This window comes from Monodon monoceros, unplaced genomic scaffold, assembly GCF_005190385.1.
Source record: "Monodon monoceros isolate NGI ecotype Baffin Bay Population unplaced genomic scaffold, NGI_Narwhal_1 Super_Scaffold_14, whole genome shotgun sequence".
NCBI lineage: Eukaryota > Metazoa > Chordata > Mammalia > Artiodactyla > Monodontidae > Monodon > Monodon monoceros.
In genome coordinates this window covers 7012760-7030525 of record NW_021703770.1, presented here as the reverse complement: position 1 = coordinate 7030525, position 17766 = coordinate 7012760, and the positions used below count along the sequence as shown (strand labels likewise).

The following is a 17766-nucleotide window of genomic DNA, read 5'->3' as shown; positions in this document are numbered from 1 at the left end:
TGGGAGGACATAGTCTGTCCCTTACTTTTTACCTGTTAGTGCTCCTTTAGGTGTAAGTGATCATCTGTTTTAGTGTTTATTAGTGTTATTCGGCTCCAAATATGTGATTTCTTAAATACATATCTTGCAGTAGTATGGGTATTTTTTGTCAAGGGAGCCTAAGGCTTTCTCTGAGAACTTGATGTTTTTGAACATCTTTAAAACTATGACTGTTTAAAAATAAGCTACCATTTAATATTGTTGAAACTTAGAGAATGGATGGTAAATTAAAATAGCCTTTTTTTTCAGCTTTTTTTTTTTTTTTTACTTTATAAAAAGTTACTAAGTTTTCTGCTGTCTTTTCTGTCTTCTGTGCTATAATGACTGAAAGTTTTTCTGCTATCTTTTCTGTGCTATAATGACTAAAAGTTTTGGAATAATGGATAATAGTCTTAAGTATTCTACAGATTAGCTACCTGGAGCTTGAGTTACTGAAAGTTGGTTTAATATGGTTGATAAGTTATGGGCTAAACCTTTCTGAGTTGGAACAATAGTTGAATATATGTGATGAATTAATTTTAAATAAAATACTCTAGGAAGCTGTTTTAACATCTGTTCATTTTCTTTAAAGTGCATATGATTGGGAAAAAGGAATATTTTAAAATTTGGGGACAAAATTTAGTTTAATGAAATAAGTTTTTTTTCTTTGTGCTTTTTATTTTCATTCTTGTATACACTGGGAAAGTATTGAAAGACTGAAGGAATTATTTGTGGAAATGATGTAGTTTTTTTGTTTTTCCAAAGGAAAAAAAATTCAAGTTTTTATTTTTTTATTTTTTAAGCTTCTAGTATATTTTCTCATTAAATTTTGTGTGGAAATGCTGAGTCTCCTCAGTCAGGTCTTTCTTAAGTTATGGAGTTTATTTCTTGCCACATCAGGAAACTGAGTTATATTACTCATTTAAAGATTTTAACTACTGTCTGTGTTAACTTTAAGGTGTCAGGAGTTGGGATTTCTCAACACTGCTAATGAAGATCCCCTCTTATAGCCCAATAAGCTAATCAGGAGTTCCAGACTCATGACAGGAACAGTTTAATTGAATCCATCCACTCTGGGCAGGTGACTGGAATAGCTGATTAAAACATAAATGCTGCTTTTAGGTTAACCACAGAGGAACAACTCAGGATCAGTCATGATTACTAACTTACTCACTTTGGTCATTTAGGTAAGAGAAAAGAAAAGGATAAAGAAAGAAAAGAGAAGAGGGACAAAGATCACTACAAACCAAAGCAGAAGAAGAAGAAGAAAAAGAAAAAGAAATCTAAGCAGCATGGTAAGTCCAGTCCTCCCTCAGTATCCGGTTGGTGGGGAGGGGGGTTGGTTCCAGGACCCACAGCGGATACCAAAATCCACTGATGCTCAAGTTTCTTGTATCAAATGGCATGGCATATTCAGCCCTTCATACCTGTGGTTCCATATCCTTGGAAATTGAAAATTGATCTGCAGTTGGTTAAATCCCCAGTCACAGAACTTGTGGATACAGAGGGCTGACTGTATGCTAAAATGGTGATTCCCATTTTTTTTTTTTTTTTTGCGGTACGCAGGCCTCTCACTGTTGTGGCCTCTCCCGTTGTGGAGCACAGGCTCCGGACGCACAGGCTCAGCGGCCATGGCTCACAGGCCTAGCCGCTCCGCGGCATGTGGGATCTTCCCAGACTGGGGCACGAACCCGTGTCCCCTGCATCGGCAGGTGGACTCTCTACCACTGCGCCACCAGGGAAGTCCCTTGATTCCCATTTTTAAAAATTCTAAGATGCTTTCAACTGTCCTTTTCTACCAAAATTGTGGTAGGACAATATTCCCATGTTCTTGACAGCTGAGAAGTTCCTGTAGTAGCTTTCCCTTGTCTTGCTAATTTTGAAAATACGCAGCTCTGTTTTACTACAGTCTGTAAGTTAAGTGGTTTGTAAATTAATCACTGCAACTGATAGAGTCTTTCATTGCCAGCGTTGTGGTGGACTGGATACCCTGACCAAGTACCCTTCTGTGTACTGAAGGAATTATTCTCAATCTAGAATCTTACAGTCCCTTGAATTAGCTTTCAAAAATGAGGGAAAATATTTTTAGAAAATCCTGGAAAAAACCAAATTATTTTTCTATCAATAGCCTGTCTCTAAAGGATGTCCTTTTAGATAGTCATTAAAGCAAAAATCATTCCTGGAGATAGGAGGTTACCATATAATGATAAAGGTTCAGTTCACTTTATATCTTTCTAGACATACAATTTCTAAATTTCATCACTGAGTAACATCCTCATATCTTTCTTAGTAATTAATAAATTAACAAAACTCAAAAGTATCTGTAAGGATACTAAGAAAGATGGCAGCTGCACAGTTGATCTAATAGACCTGTCCAGGACACTGAACTCAGCAGCTGCAGAGTAGACAGTTTTATCAAACAGACACAAACGTTTATTAAAATTGACCATGGGATGCAGCTTCAAGCAAACGTCAACACATTTTAAAGATATTATAGTTAACTAAAATCAGTATTGAAAAGACAAAAAAGTCCCATATGTTTAGAAATCAAGCAAAATATTTTTATATAATTTATGGATGAAAGCACAGTACCAAAGGGAAAGTAAGATGTTAAGAACCTGACAGGTGATGAAAATGTTATATATGTGTCAAAATTTGAGAATGTAGTTAAAATGGCACTTAGAAGAAGAATATCTATTGGTGTACATGCTTATATTAGAAAAGAAGGCTGAAAGTCAGCTAAGTCTTGAGCTTAAGGAGTTAGAAAAGAATAAGTCCAAAAAAAGTAGAAGTGAATATGATTAATGAACATATGAACAGAAATTAGTAAGTTAAAAAGAAATGCTAGGAGGAAATGAACAATGCCAAAATTAATTTTTTTGTAAAAAACGAATAAGATCAACAAACCTCTGGGAAGGCTGTTAAGAAAGAAAAGACAAAATGTACAAATAAACTATATTAAGAATAAAGAGAACATAACTACAGATGCTCCAGACATAAAAATAAGATAATGTAAACAACTTTATGCCAGTGAACTTGAGAGGTTATTTGAAGGTGTTGGCAATTGCCAGAAACCAAACTTATTCAGGAAGGTAGAAACCTGAATAGTCTTCAAACCTTGAAAGAAATTTAATCAGCATTTTAAAATCTTTTCACAAAGAAAGACATCCTGGTCCAACAAGTTTTGCTGTCAAGTTCTACCAAACATTAAAGAAGCAGATTATTCCAAACTTACGTAAATCATTTTAGAATTTAGAAAAAGAGGGTGCACTCCTGTAGTGGGATGAATCATGTCCCCCGCAAGTAGGTGTCCAACTCCTGACCCCCATACCTGTGAATGTGACTGCATTCGGGAATAGGATCTTTGCTGATATGATTAAGATTGAGGTCATCTGGGTTTTGGAGTGGACCCTAAAGCCAGTGACCGGTGTCTTATTAGAGAAAGGAGAGGGGGATTTGAGACATGGGGAGAAGTCTGTGCAAACACATAGGAAGTGTTTGGAGTGATGCAGTTCCAAGCCAAGGAGCTTGAGCCACCAACAGCTGCAAGAGGCAAGGAAGAATTTGCCCCTAGAGAATTCAGAGGGAGATGGCCCTGCTGAGACCTAATTTTGGACTTCTGGCCCCCAGAACTGAGAGAGAATAAATTTCTATTGTTTCAGTCCACCAAATTTGTGGTAATTTGTTGGGGCAGCCCTAGGAAACTAATCCAAATTCACTTTAGATGATTTAAATAACTTTGCTCTCAAAATCAGAAGAGAACGGTATGGGAAGGGACAATCACAGGCTGTTCTTATTTATGGACAAAGATGCGAAACACATAAATAAATGTTATGGAATTAAATCTAGCAGTATATTTAAAAGTATGACTGCATAGGTTTGGAATGCAGAGTTGGTTTGACATTAGAAAATCAATTAATGAAATTCACCACAGTAACATTACAGTTTTGATAAATGTAGAAAAACCATTTGATACATCCATGTGTACTTATGTTTGAAAAAAAAACTGTGAATAGCAGATTATAAAACTTTATTTAGAAATGTGAAGAAGGCCTAAACAAATGGGAAATAATTCATGTTCATGGGGTTGTAGATTCGCTATTGATGTCACTTCAAATAAATCTATAGGTTCATTGTTGATTCTAAAACTTAATATGGAAGAGTAAAGAGCCAAAAATAATACAGTCACTCTTGAAGAAGAATAAGGAGAAGAATTACTGTTCAGTTATAGTTATTACAGCAGTGAGGTATTTTGAAAGAACAGATTTATTAAGAACAGGATAATCCAAAGCAGATTCATACGTATTTCAGAACTTGGTTTATTCAAAGCTGACATCTTAGTATAACAGGTAAGGGATGAACTTTTCAGTAATTGGTATTAGAACAATTTATAATCCATATGGTGAAGAAGAATGAAAATGGACTCCACCTTACACCGTACACAAAAATCAATTCCAGGTTGATTAAAGACTTAGTATGTGAAAGACAATATTATAGAACTTTGAAAGTATAGGAAAACATCTTTATTATATTTGGGCAGAGATTTCTAAACAAAAAATGCTAACCGGAAACAAAAAGGTTGAAAATGTGACTAGACTGAAACGAACTTTGGTTCATCACAAGCATTATAAAGAGAGTGAAAACGCATCACAAACCATAAGAAGATACTGGCAATGCAAATACCTGACAAAGCATTAGTATTCAAAATATATTTCAAACCCTTACAGATCAAAAAGGAAAAGAAAACCCAGTATGAAAATGGACAAAAGGTTTCAACAGGTATTTCACAGAAGTGGAAACCTGAAAATGATAAAATGATTATATAATACAGTGCTCACTCTTATGAGCAGCTGCATAATGCAGTTTTCAGAACCTGGTGAAATCTATTTCCTATCTGCCACATGGGCAGAAATTACAAGGTGGATGATGTCAGATGTTGCTGAGGAGATGGAGACAGCTGTACGACTGCTATGGAAAAGCGGTGATGCTTTTCTGATGAGAGTAGAGTTGACGATGTGCTTACCACATGACCTCACATTCCTAACAAAACTCACACAGTAGGTACATCAGGAGACATATATAAGAATGTTCACAGCAGCACTGGCATTGGCCCAGGTGTCCACCTGTCCATTCGGTGGACTCCGTATCACTATGTAAATAAATGGATTATACCCACTGGAATCTCATCAACAAAATGGTTAAGCTAAAAATCAAGTCACTGAATTGGTTCAAGATGGCAGAGTAGAAGGTTGTGCTCTCACTCCCTCTTGCGAGAGCACCAGAGTCACAACTAACTGCTGAACAGTCATTGACAGGAAGACACTGGAACTCACAAGAAAAAATGCCCCACATCCAAAGACAAACGAGAAGCCACAATGAGACTGTAGGAGGGGCGCAATCACAATAAAATCAAATCCCATAACTGCTGGGTAGGTGACTCACAAACTGGAGAACACTTATACCACAGAAGTCCACCCGTTGGAGTGAAGGTTCTGAGCCCCACATCAGGCTTCCCGACCTGGGGGTCCGGCAACGGGAGGAGGAATTCCTAGAGAATCAGACTTTGAAAGCTAGTGGGATTTGATTGGAGGACTTCAACAGGACTGGGGGAAACAGAGACTCCACTCTTGGAGGGCACACACAAAGTAGTGTGTGCATCAGGACCCAGAGGAAGGAGCAGTGACCCCATAGGTAACTGAACCAGACTTACCTGCTGGTGTTGGAGGGTCTTCTGCAGAGGCGGGGGGGTGACTGTGTCTCACCGTGAGGACAAGGACACTGGCAGCAGAAGTTCTGGGAAGTACTCCTTGGCGTGACTCATCCCAGAGTCCGCCATTAGCCCCATCAAAGAGCCTGGGTAGGTTCCAGTGTTGGGTCACCTCAGGCCAAACAACCAACAGGGAGGGAACCCAGCCCCACCCATCAGGAGACAAGCAGATTAAAGTTTTACTGAGCTCTGCCCACCAGAGCAACAGCCAGCTCTACCCACCACCAGTCCCTCCCATCAGGAAACTTGCACAAGCCTCTTAGATAGCCTCATCCACCAGAGGGAAGACAGCAGAAGGAAGAAGAACTACAAGCCTGCAGCCTGTGGAACAAAAACCACATTCACAGAAAGATAGACAAGGTGAAAAGGCAGAGAGCTATGTACCAGATGAAGGAACAAGACAAAACAACTACATGAAGTGGAGACAGGCAACCTTTCAGAAAAAGAATTCAGAATAATGATAACAAAGATGATCCAGGACCTCGGAAAAAGAATAGAGGCAAAGAGCGAGAAGATGCAAGAAATGTTTAACAAAGACTTAGAAGAATTAAAGAACAAACAAACCGAGATGAACAATACAATAACTGAAATGAAAAATTCACTAGAAGGAGTCAATAGCAGAATAACTGAGGCAGAAGAATGGATAAACGACCTGGAAGACAGAATGGTGAAATTCACTGCTGCAGAACAGAATAAAGAAAAAAGAATGAAAAGAAGTGAAGACAACCTAAGAGACTCTGGGACAACATTAAACACAACAACATTCACATTATAGGGGTCCCAGAAGGAGAAGAGAGAGAGAAAGGACCAGAGAAAATATTTGAAGAGATTATAGTTGAAAACTTCCCAAACATGGGAAAGGAAATACCCACCCAAGTCCAGGAAGTGCAGAGAGTCCCATACAGAATAAGCCCAAGGAGAAACACACCGAGACACATAGTAATCAAATTGGCAAAAATTAAAGACAAAGAACAATTATTGAAAGCAGCAAGAGAAAAACAACAAATAACATACAAGGGAACTCCCATAAGGTTAACAGCTGATTTCTCAGCAGAAACTCTACAAGTCAGAAGGGAGTGAGTGGCATGACATATTTAAAGTGATGAAAGGGAAGAACCTACAACCAAGATTACTCTACCTGGCAAGAATCTCATTCAGATTCGATGGAGAAATCAAAAACTTTACAGACAAGCAAAATCTAAGAGAATTCAGCACTACCAAACCAGCTCTACAACAAGTGCTAAAGGAACTTCTCTAAGTGGGAAACACAAGAGAAGAAAAGAACATACAAACACAAACCCAAAACAATTAAGAAAATGGTAATAGGAACATGCATATCGATAATTACCTTAAACGTGAATGGATTAAATGCTCCAACCAAAAGACACAGGCTCACTGAATGGATACAAAAACAAGACCCATATATATGTTGTCTAAAGAGACCCACTTCAGACCTAGGGAAACATACAGACTGAAAGTGAGGGAATGGAAAAAGATTCCATGCAAATGGAAATCAAAAGAAAGCTGGAGTAGCAATACTCCTATCAGATAAAATAGACTTTAAAATAACAAATGTTACAAGAGACAAGGAAGGACACTACATCATGATCAAGGGATCAATCCAAGGAGAAGATACAACAATTATAAATATATATGAACCCAACATAGGAGCACCTCAATACATAAGGCAACTGCTAACAGCTATAAAAGAGGAAATTGACAGTAACATAATAATAGTGGGGGACTTTAACACCTCACTTACACCAATGGACAGATCATCCAAGCAGAAAATTAACAAGGAAACACAAGCTTTAAATGACACAATATACCAGATAGATTTAATTGATATTTATAGGACATTCCATCCAAAAACAGCAGATTACACTTTCTTCTCGAGTGCACACGGAACATTCTCCAGGGTAGATCACATCTTGGGTCACAAATCAAGTTTTAGTAAATTTAAGAAAGTTGAAATCATATCAAGCATCTTTTCTGACCACAGCACTATGAGATTAGAAGTCAATTACAGGGAAAAAAACTGTAAAAACCACAAACACGGAAGCTAAACAATACATTAGTAAATAACCAAGAGATCACTGAAGGAATCAAAGAGGAAATCAAAAAATATCTAGAGACAAATGACAATGAAAACACAACGATCCAAAACCTATGGGATGCAGCAAAAGCCGTTCTAAGAGGGAAGTTTATAGCATTACAAGCCTACCACAAGAAACAAGAAAAATCTCAAATAAACAATCTAACCTTACACCTAAAGGAGCTAGAGAAAGAAGAGCAAACAAAACCCAAAGTTAGCAGAAGGGAAGAAATCATAAAGATCAGAGCAGAAATTAATGAAATAGAAACAAAACAGTAGCAAAGATCAATAAAATTAAAAGCTGGTTCTTCGAGAAAATAAACAGCATTGATAAACCATTAGCCAGACTCATCAAGAAAGAGGGAGAAGACTCAAATCAATAAAGTCAGAATGAAAAAGGAGAAGTTACAACAGACACCGCAGGAATACAAAGCATCCTAAGAGACTACTACAAGCAACTCTATGCCAATAAAATGGACAACCTGGAAGAAATGGACAATTCTTTGAAAGTTATAACCTTCCAAGAGTGAACCAGGAAGAAATAGAAAATATGAACAGACCAGTCACAAGTAATGAAATTGAAACTGTGATTTAAAATCTTTCAACAAACAAAAGTCCAGGACCAGATGGCTTCACAGGTGAATTCTGTCAAACATTTAGAGAAGAGCTAACACCCATCCTTCTCAAACTGTTCCCAAAAAATGCAGAGGAAGGAACACTCCCAAACTCATTCTGTGAGGCCACCATCACCCTGATACCAAAACCAGACAAAGATACTACAAAAAAAAAATTACCAGTATCATTGATGAATACAGATGCAAAAATCCTCAACAAAATACTAGCAAACAGAATCCAACAACACATTAAAAGGATCATACACCATGATCAAGTGGGATTTTTCCCAGGGATGCAAGGATTCTTCAATATATGCAAATCAATCAATGTGATACACCATATTAATGTATTGAAGAATTAAAAACCATATGATCATCTCAATAGATGGAGAAAAAGCTTTTGACAGAATTCAATACCCTTTTATGATAAAACCTCTCCAGAAAGTGGGCATCGAGGGAACCTACCTCAACATAATAAAGGCCATATATGACAGACCCACAGCAAACATCATTCTCAGTGGTGGAAAACTGAAAGCATTTCCTCTAAGATCAGGAACAAGACAAGGATGTCCAGTCTCACCACTATTATTCTACATAGTTTTGGAAGTTCTAGCCATGGCAATCAGAGAAGAAAAAGAAAGAAAAGCAATACAAACTGGAAAAGAAGAAGTAAAACTGTCACTGTTTGCAGATGACATGATACTATACATAGAGAATCCTAAAGATGCCACCAGAAAACTACTAGAGGTAGTCAATGAATTTGGTAAATTTGCAGATACAAAATTAATGCACAGAAATCTCTTGCATTCCTATACACTAATGATGAAAAATCTGAAAGAGAAATTAAGGAAACACTCCCATTTACCATTGCAACAAAAAGAATAAAATACCTAGGAATAAAGCTACCTATGGAGACAAAGATCTGTATGCAGAAAACTATAAGACACTGAAGAACGAAATTAAAGATGATACCAACAGATGGAGAGATATACCATGTTCTTGGATTGGAAGAATCAATATTGTAAAAATGACTATACTACCCAAAGCAATCTACAGATTCAATGCAATTCCTATCAAATTACCAATGGCATTTTTTACAGAACCAGAACAAAAACGTCTTAAAATTTGTATGGAGACACAGAAGATCCTGAATAGCCAAAGCAGTCTTGAGGGAAAAAACGGAGCTGGAGGAATCAGACTCCCTGACTTCAGACTATACTACAAAGCTACAGTAATCAAGTTAATTTAGTACTGGCACAAAAACAGAAATATAGATCAATGGAACAGGATAGAAAGCCCAGAGATAAACCCACACACATTTGGTCACCTTATCTTTGGTAGAGGAGGCAAGAATATACAATGGAGAAAAGACAGTCTCTTCAGTAAGTGGTGCTGGGACGACTGGACAGCTACATGTAAAAGAATGAAATTAGAACACTCCCTAACACCATACACAAAAGTAAACTCAAAATGGATTAGAGACCTAAATGTAAGACTGGACACTATAAAACTCTTAGAGGAAAACATAGGAAGAAAACTCTTTGACATAAATCGTAGTAAGATCTTTTTTGATCCACCTCCTAGAGTAATGGAAATAAAATCAAAAGTAAACAAATGGGACCTAATGAAACTTAAAAGCTTTTGCAAAGCAAAGCACACTATAAACAAGATGAAAAGACAGTCCTCAGAATGGGAGAAAATATTTGCAAACGAAGCAACTGACAAAGGATTAATCTCCAAAATGCACAAGTTGCTCATGCAGCTCAATATCAGAAAAACAAACAGCCCAATCCCAAAATGGGCAGAAGACATAAATAGACATTTCTCCAAAGAAGGTATACAGATTGCCAACAAACACATGAAAGGATGCTCAACATCACTAATCATTAGAGAAATGCAAATCAAAACTACAATGAGGTACCACCTCAAGCCGGTCAGAATGGCCATCAACAAAAAATCTAGAAACAATAAATGCTGGAGAGGGTGTGGAGAAAAGGGAACCCTCTTGCACTGTTGGTGGGAGTGTAAGCTGATACAGCCACTATGGAGAACAGTATGGAGGTTCCTTGTAAAACTAAAAATGGAATTACCATATGACCCAGTAATCCCACTACTGGGCATTATACCCAGGGAAAACCATAATTCAAAAAGACACACGCACCCCAATGTTCATTGCAGCACTGTTTACAATAGCCAGGTCGTGGAAGCAACCGAAATGCCCGTCGACAGACAAATGGATAAGGAAGATGTAGTACATATACACAATGGAGTGTTACTCAGCCATAAAAAGAAATGAAATTGGGTCATTTGTAGAGACGTGGATGGATCTAGAGACTGTCATACAGAGTGAAGTAAGTCAGAAAGAGAAAAACAAATATCGTATATTAACGCATATATTTGGAACCTAGAAAAATGGTACAGATGAACCGGTTTGCAGGGCAGAAATTGAGACACAGATGTAGAGGACAAACATATGGACACCAAGGGGGAAAGCAGCAGGGTGGTGGTGGTGGTGGGATTAATTGGGAGATTGGGATTGACATGTATACACTAATATGTATAAAATGGATAACTAAGAAGAATAAATAAATAAAAATCAAGTCACTGAAGAAAACATGTACAGTAATATGATTTCATTTATGTAAAGATCAAGAATTTGTAAAACTAAACAGTATATTGTTTAGAGATTCAAATGTATGTAGCAAAAGCATGAAGGAAAGCAAGAGAATGATGAATAGAAATTTAGGATAGTGATTACCTCTGAGGTGGACGAAGGAAATTTATTAGTTCAAATTGGAAAGTGGCACAAAGGAAGCTTCAAAACTGACAATGATATCCTCTTAAATTTCATGATGAGTACCTAAGTCTTTTGTAGTATTTATGTGCTTTATGTCATACCCATTTCTTCCCCGTATTCATCAAACACTTAAAAAAAAAAAAACAGTTTTAAAAACTGTAAAGCCAACGAGGTAATTTCGGAGTTGGTAGTCACTTTTGGTAAATTCTTCAGATTTTAACTCTGTAGGCCAAAAATAACATGTAATCTTTCCACAGGATATGAAATTTCTACATTTTCTAACCCTAAAGCTACCAAAGTAAATTTAAAGATATGGGGTCAAAATGGGATTGAAAAACTTGAAACCACTTCCCAGAGATTGTCTTGAACATCTCTGGACACTTCTGTGTCTGCACTGGTCCTCAGCCTTTCTCCTCCACCCCACCCCTTCACAGATAGCTCTATGGAATCCATACTAGAGAGAACCTAACGTTAGGAGGCTCTGGAGCTCTGTAAATGGAAACCATGAACCACAGATTCCCTTGTTTAGTGACTGCCCTCCCGTGATTATGTATCGGAATGCTGAAATGACAAGCTTCACACTGCAGACCAGACTGCCAGATGTACTCCCAGCTGAGCAGAGGCTGAGGGGATTTGGCTGCCTTGGGTATTCCAACAGAGACACCGAGGCGTGAGGAGAGGAAGGGCCAAGCTTTTTAAGTCACCTTACGTTGCATTGGCAAACAGGTCTCTTCCAATACTACAGCAGCAGATGCAGAATCCTATGTACCAAAACACCTGTGAAAGTGGGGAAAAGATAACAGGGAGGGGCTGACCAAGAACAAAGTAAGAAGTGGGCCATACCTGGTAGCAAAGTGTGGGGTAGTTATGAGAATGCAGGAAGTGGTAACTTGAAAGAAAGGAGAGGGATTAGGATTAATAAGTCTTAGAGAAAAAAGTGCAGAGAAAATTTGCACCTCAGAATTGTAACCCACCGTTACCTATGGTAACCCTATTTATAAAGAGCCATTAAAAAAATAAACCTTTAAAAAATGTTTTAAAATCAGATCTGTAAGTGAAAATCTTAACTTTGAAAGTAGAGTCCTGGTAAATACTAAAGATGTAAAGAAGCATTGCTCTTCATACACAGCAGGAGTTGGGTCGAGTAATTACCAACGTCTTTGCAATTAGTTATTACATTTGAGGAGAATTTTTTCTGGGCTATTTACATTTATCTTGGAAGTGACACTTGTCCCCAGATGATTAAATCAGAAGAGTGTTCTTTAAACTGGAAATAGGGGGGTTTAAGTAACTTTGAAATTTCAAAGACATCTTAATTTTAAAGAATTCACATTATTACTACGTGAGGTTCCTAATAGAATATGTATTTTAGTCTGCAATTACTGCCATTAAGGAGTTTAAAAAAATCTTTCTTTTCATCACTCAGTGTGATTTTGCGTATCCTGCTGGTGCTTATTATATACCAAACACTAAGCATTTTACATATACTAGGTCATTTAATCCCTGCATTAACCTTTTACGGTGAGGCCTGTTATCCCCATTTTATAAACAGTTAACTAAAACAGAGAGATGAAGAGAGTTGTCCAAGCTCACATGGCTAGTAAGTGGAGAAAAGCAGATTGAAACCCCGGCAGTCTGGCTTCTGAGTCTTAATTTTAACTTCAGCCATCATGCTGTGTTGTTAATCTTACCTCCTGTGTCTTAAAGATTGTTTACTAGGCTGTGTATCCTTCCCTCCTTGTGTTTGTTGGCATACTAAGTCAGTAGTTATCTGTTTAAATGAAGTTATGGAAAGTAGTAATTGAGTTAAGTAGTTCTTTATAATTATCCCATTCAAGAGTGGGTTGACATGTTTCAATTACCAGAATTAGTTTACATAATATAAAACTAACATTGTGTTCAATCTGTGTGTGTGAGAAATTGCCGTGTTGGATTCTATTTAAGAGTGACATCTTTGCCAGTCTTTAGCTTTGTTATTTTGAGCAAATCTCACCATCTCTTTGTCTTTCATGTATCCGTAAATATGAGAAAACTGAAGGCATACAGAGGTTTAAAAGAACTAGAATGAGAAATGCAAAGAGAATCCAAAGTATCGTATAGTAAAAACCAAGATTCCCTTCCAGGCACTTGTAAGCAAGCGTATATGTTAAGAGTGGTAAAAAGCATGCATAAATATCTACTAGGAAAGGTATGATGTATTTTGTGTGTGGTAAAAGCAGTACAAAATAAATTCTATTTAGAGAAGCTTTATGTAGAAGATTACATTGCTCTAACCCTGAAACATAGCAGTAGACTTTTATTCATAATAGCCTGAGGGCATGGGAGTGGGGAATACAGGAGGGGTGTAGAATGCTAAGAAATTTTGTTCAGTTGCTAATATAATGTAAAGAGATTAAATGTCAGCCGTGTTCTATTTTTAACACCAAATTGAGATTTTTACCATTTTTATACTCAGCCAGTACTTCTGCTTTCACTTTTGCTGAGAGGGCATTAGAGCATGTCATGGATAAAAGGGCAGCTTTTGAGAGCTGAGTGTGTGGGTTCAAATCCTGCTTGCAACACTTAGAGCTTGGGTGACCTTTGGCAAGTTATTTAAATGCTATAAACCTCAGTTTCCTCACTTGTAAAAGGGTAACGATAGTTTCTGCTATGTAGATTTATTGTTAGGATGCCTTAAGGTAATCGTGAAGTATCGATACTTAACCCATTGCCTGGCTAGCGTTTAATCAGTGCCCTTCACATTTCCACGCCTGTGCTTGAGTAACACGGTGCTGGCAGCCCTGCAGTTTCTGGGAGGCTATGAGAGAAGGCTCTGTAGGCTGACAGCACCAGCATCATCTGGGAGTGGCCCCACTGCTGAATGACGCAGGTGTGAGGCCCAGGAAGTGGTTTGAACAAGCCTTCCAGTGTGTGTACACGTTAAATGTTGAAATCCACTAGTGATGCTTTTTGTTGAAGAGTAAGGCTTCTGTAGTCAGGCTGTCTGGGCTCAAATGTTGGATTTGCCATTGATAAGCTGGGTATTCTTGGGCAGCTTAACCTTTTCTGCCTCTGTTTTTTCATTTGTAAAACAGCACTAGCAGTTGTAGCTCCCTTATTGGATGGTTGTGAGGGTTACGAGTTAGTACACATAAAGCACTTAGAGTCCAGTTTGGTACATAGAGAGCTCTTGGTAAACGTGAGCTCTGCTGTGATATTTACGATGCCCACTATATTCGTTTCCTATTGCTGCTGTCACAACTACATAACAGTGACTTAAAAATACACATTGATTATCTTAAGGTTCTGAAGGTCAGAAGTCCAAAATGGGTCTCACTGGGCTAAAATCAGGGTGTCAGGACTGCACTCCTTTCAGGAGGCTCTAGGGGAGAATCCGTTTTCTTGCCTTTCCAGACTCCAGAGGCTGCCAAGTGTCCTGGCCCTTGTCCCGCTCACATCTTCAAAGCCAGCAGTGGTGGCTCGAGTCTTTTCTTACTTTACATCACTCTGGCACTGACTCTTTTGCCCCCTCTTTTACTTTTAGGGACCCTTGTGTTGATATTAGGCCAACCCAGATAAGTCAGGATAATCTCTTATTTTAAGGTCAGCTGACTTCCAGCCTGATTCCATCAGCAACCTTAATTCCCCTTTGCCATGTAACCCAGCCTATTCACAAGTCTGGGGATTAGGCTGTGGACGTTTCAGGGGACCATTATTCTGCTTCCCACACTACCAGCTTCTGATGGATGATACTCAGTACACACCAGCATTGGACTGCGCTTCTCTTGTAAGCTTGCTTTTCCACTCTCTACCTTGCTTCAGCTTTTTCTACCTCTTATTTATTCCCTAATCTGCATCAGTTTACATCCTTTGCCTCATACTCAGTTGAGGAAATAGAAGCCATCGGATGAGCACTTGCCCATCTCTTATCCGCCACATCCACATACTTACCTGAATATATCAGTCTTCTCCTTTGCCTCTACTACAGTGAAGAGACTGTCTATCTTTCTCTTCTTAAAATCCTGGCATTTCTCACTGCCTGCCTCCCCACCCCCGGATTTTTAGATTTATATGGACAGTATGTACGATCTCCCATCTTTAAAAAGCCCTCCTCTGAATCTGCATTTCTCCTCTGATTTCTCCATCTCCCATTTACACTTCAGCTCCATCTCAGAATGCCAGTTTCAACACCTAGTTGTTCAAGCAGAAACCTGGAAATCGCCCTGGAAGGTAGCATCTCAGCCTTCCATCTCCAGTCCACAGGTCACTGCATCTGCCTCTCAAATGTCACCTCAGCTGCCTCCCAACCCAGGCCGCTGCCTCTGAACTGTGTCCCCAGCGCCTACGTGTGCTCCCTGGACTCCTTCCTCCATTCCACAGATGAAAAATGGAACTGGATATGTGTCACATCTTGCTTCCCCTTACAAACTTTGACTTTCTGTTGCTTTCAGGATAAAACTTAAAAACAAAAAAAAACCTTTAACCTGATCTGGCTGGTGTCACTCCAGCCTCGTTGCTCATCTCCCTCACTCAATGTGCTCCAACCACGGTCTTGTAGTTTGTCGGATGTGCCAGGTATTCTGCTTTGTGGCCTCCCCATGTGCCTAGACTCATACCCTCTCCTGTCTTTGCTTCTCCACCCCACTCTGCTTATCCATCTTCATGACTCATTCGAAGTTGAGGAAGACAGAACTAATTTCTTTCAGGACCATTTAATTTAGTTCAGAGGTTTTCTGCTGAAGAATTTATTGATTGAATTATCGCTATAATAATTGACGTGCTAGACATCATGAGAACCTCTTTAAAAAAAAAGGTTAATTTCCATCTTGCACATCTTACTGCAGACATAGCTGTGATTATAATGAAGAGAAAATGTAGCTATAATCCTTTTTCACTTCTGGACTACTTAATAAGAGTTTATGGGTACCAGTTAGAACATGGTGCTCCCTGCTATGTATATACTGCCTGGGGTGTATTTCCCAGGTGTCCTTGCCAAACCTAGTTCATCAGATGCATAATGATCTAGCTGTTCATGGATGAGAAGAGAAAGTGGTGGCATGATTATTTATGTATCATAAAACATGACTTTCTCATTATTTTTATAGTGACTCTTCTTGATTACTTGACACTTTATTAATATTTCTCTATGTATCTTATGTTGCAGACTATTCAGACTATGAAGACAGTTCCCTAGAATTTTTGGAAAGGTGCTCTTCTCCACTAACTCGATCTTCTGGGAGTTCTCTGGCTCTACGAAGCATGTTTACGGAGAAAAATACAACATATCAGTACCCAAGGGCAATTTTGTCAGTTGATCTTAGTGGTGAAAGTATGTGTAACCATGTAATGCTTAAAACAAGTCTTAAGATTCTTAAATGTGGAACCGAAAATAAAACATACTTTAATGAGGCCTATCTGAGCAGGGCACACAATTTAAAAAGTTATTCCATGAACTAATATGAAAATCTCAGTATTAGAAATTTGAGCTACTTTTTAATTTATATAAAGTAAAATTGGCATTTATACTTAACTGTAGGACAGGTAGTAAGGAAACAATTAGTGTCTACTGTGTACTGGTCTTCTGCAGGTGTTTTTACATGTATTTTCATATTCTTCACTACCAGCTTATAAAGTAGATATTGTTACCCACACTACATAAACAAGCAGAGGCTTATGGGTTAAGTAACTTATGGGGCTAGTTAGTGTTAGAATTAAAATTCATACCAAGGTCTATCTTAACTCCTAAGGTAATGCTTTTTCTGCCAGATATTTATCATAGTCTTAAAAATGCACTTTGACTTCCTGATCACAGATATGTCTAACCAAAAGTCTGGAAATGTGGCCAGATCAGTGATTTGAACACATTCAGGTATTAAGCACGTAGACAGAAGGCCATGTTAGGTGGTGACACGAGCCCTGGAGTTGGAATCTCTCAGGTTTTCCTGTAAGTCCAGTCCTGACAGTGGAAGGTGTTGAGGACTCTTACCTGCCAGTGTTGTAAGCAATGGGAAGAGGAACTCTCCCAACTGCAGGTATTGATGGCTTGAGACCAGAGCTCTAGCACAGTAGGAACCAGAGTCAAGGAGTGAAGAGTAAGGGATGGGGGTTCGTCCTGTGTAAAATCCCAGGGATATTTACGGGGAGTGCCCTGTCTTTTCCTTAAGTGCCCTACATGGCAGATGCCAAGTCATGTGTTTTCTCTGGCACTGTTACTGCCTATTCTCTTCCAGGCCTAACTCCCCTCTAGCTCACTGTGGAGAAAAGCATATTCTTCCCTTTCCCCTAAAATAAGCACATAGCACTTTTGAGATTTTTAAATCTCAAATCTAAAAAAAAAAATTGGGATTAAGAAAAAGTTCTATCCCCTTTTCTAACAAATACAAGTCCCCTTTTCCCTTTTGGGCCAGTGGTTCTTAACCTCAGGTGTACATTAGATTCATTGGTGTGATGCTAAAATATATGATATCAGGTCCTTCAGCGGAGCACAAATCTGGGA

At 38.5% G+C, this 17766-nt stretch overlaps 1 protein-coding gene across 13 annotated transcripts in view; it reads left to right on the top strand.

The window, feature by feature from the left end:
* PHF20L1 (PHD finger protein 20 like 1) overlaps positions 1-17766 on the top strand; it is an 80210-nt gene that overhangs the window by 46415 nt on the left and 16029 nt on the right. For all 13 annotated transcript variants that reach the window (XM_029222619.1, XM_029222618.1, XM_029222612.1 and 10 more), the window contains 2 exons: positions 1206-1313; positions 16435-16599. In XM_029222619.1, coding sequence (XP_029078452.1) covers positions 1206-1313; positions 16435-16599 — 273 coding nt within the window. The remainder of the gene's footprint in view (positions 1-1205; positions 1314-16434; positions 16600-17766) is intronic.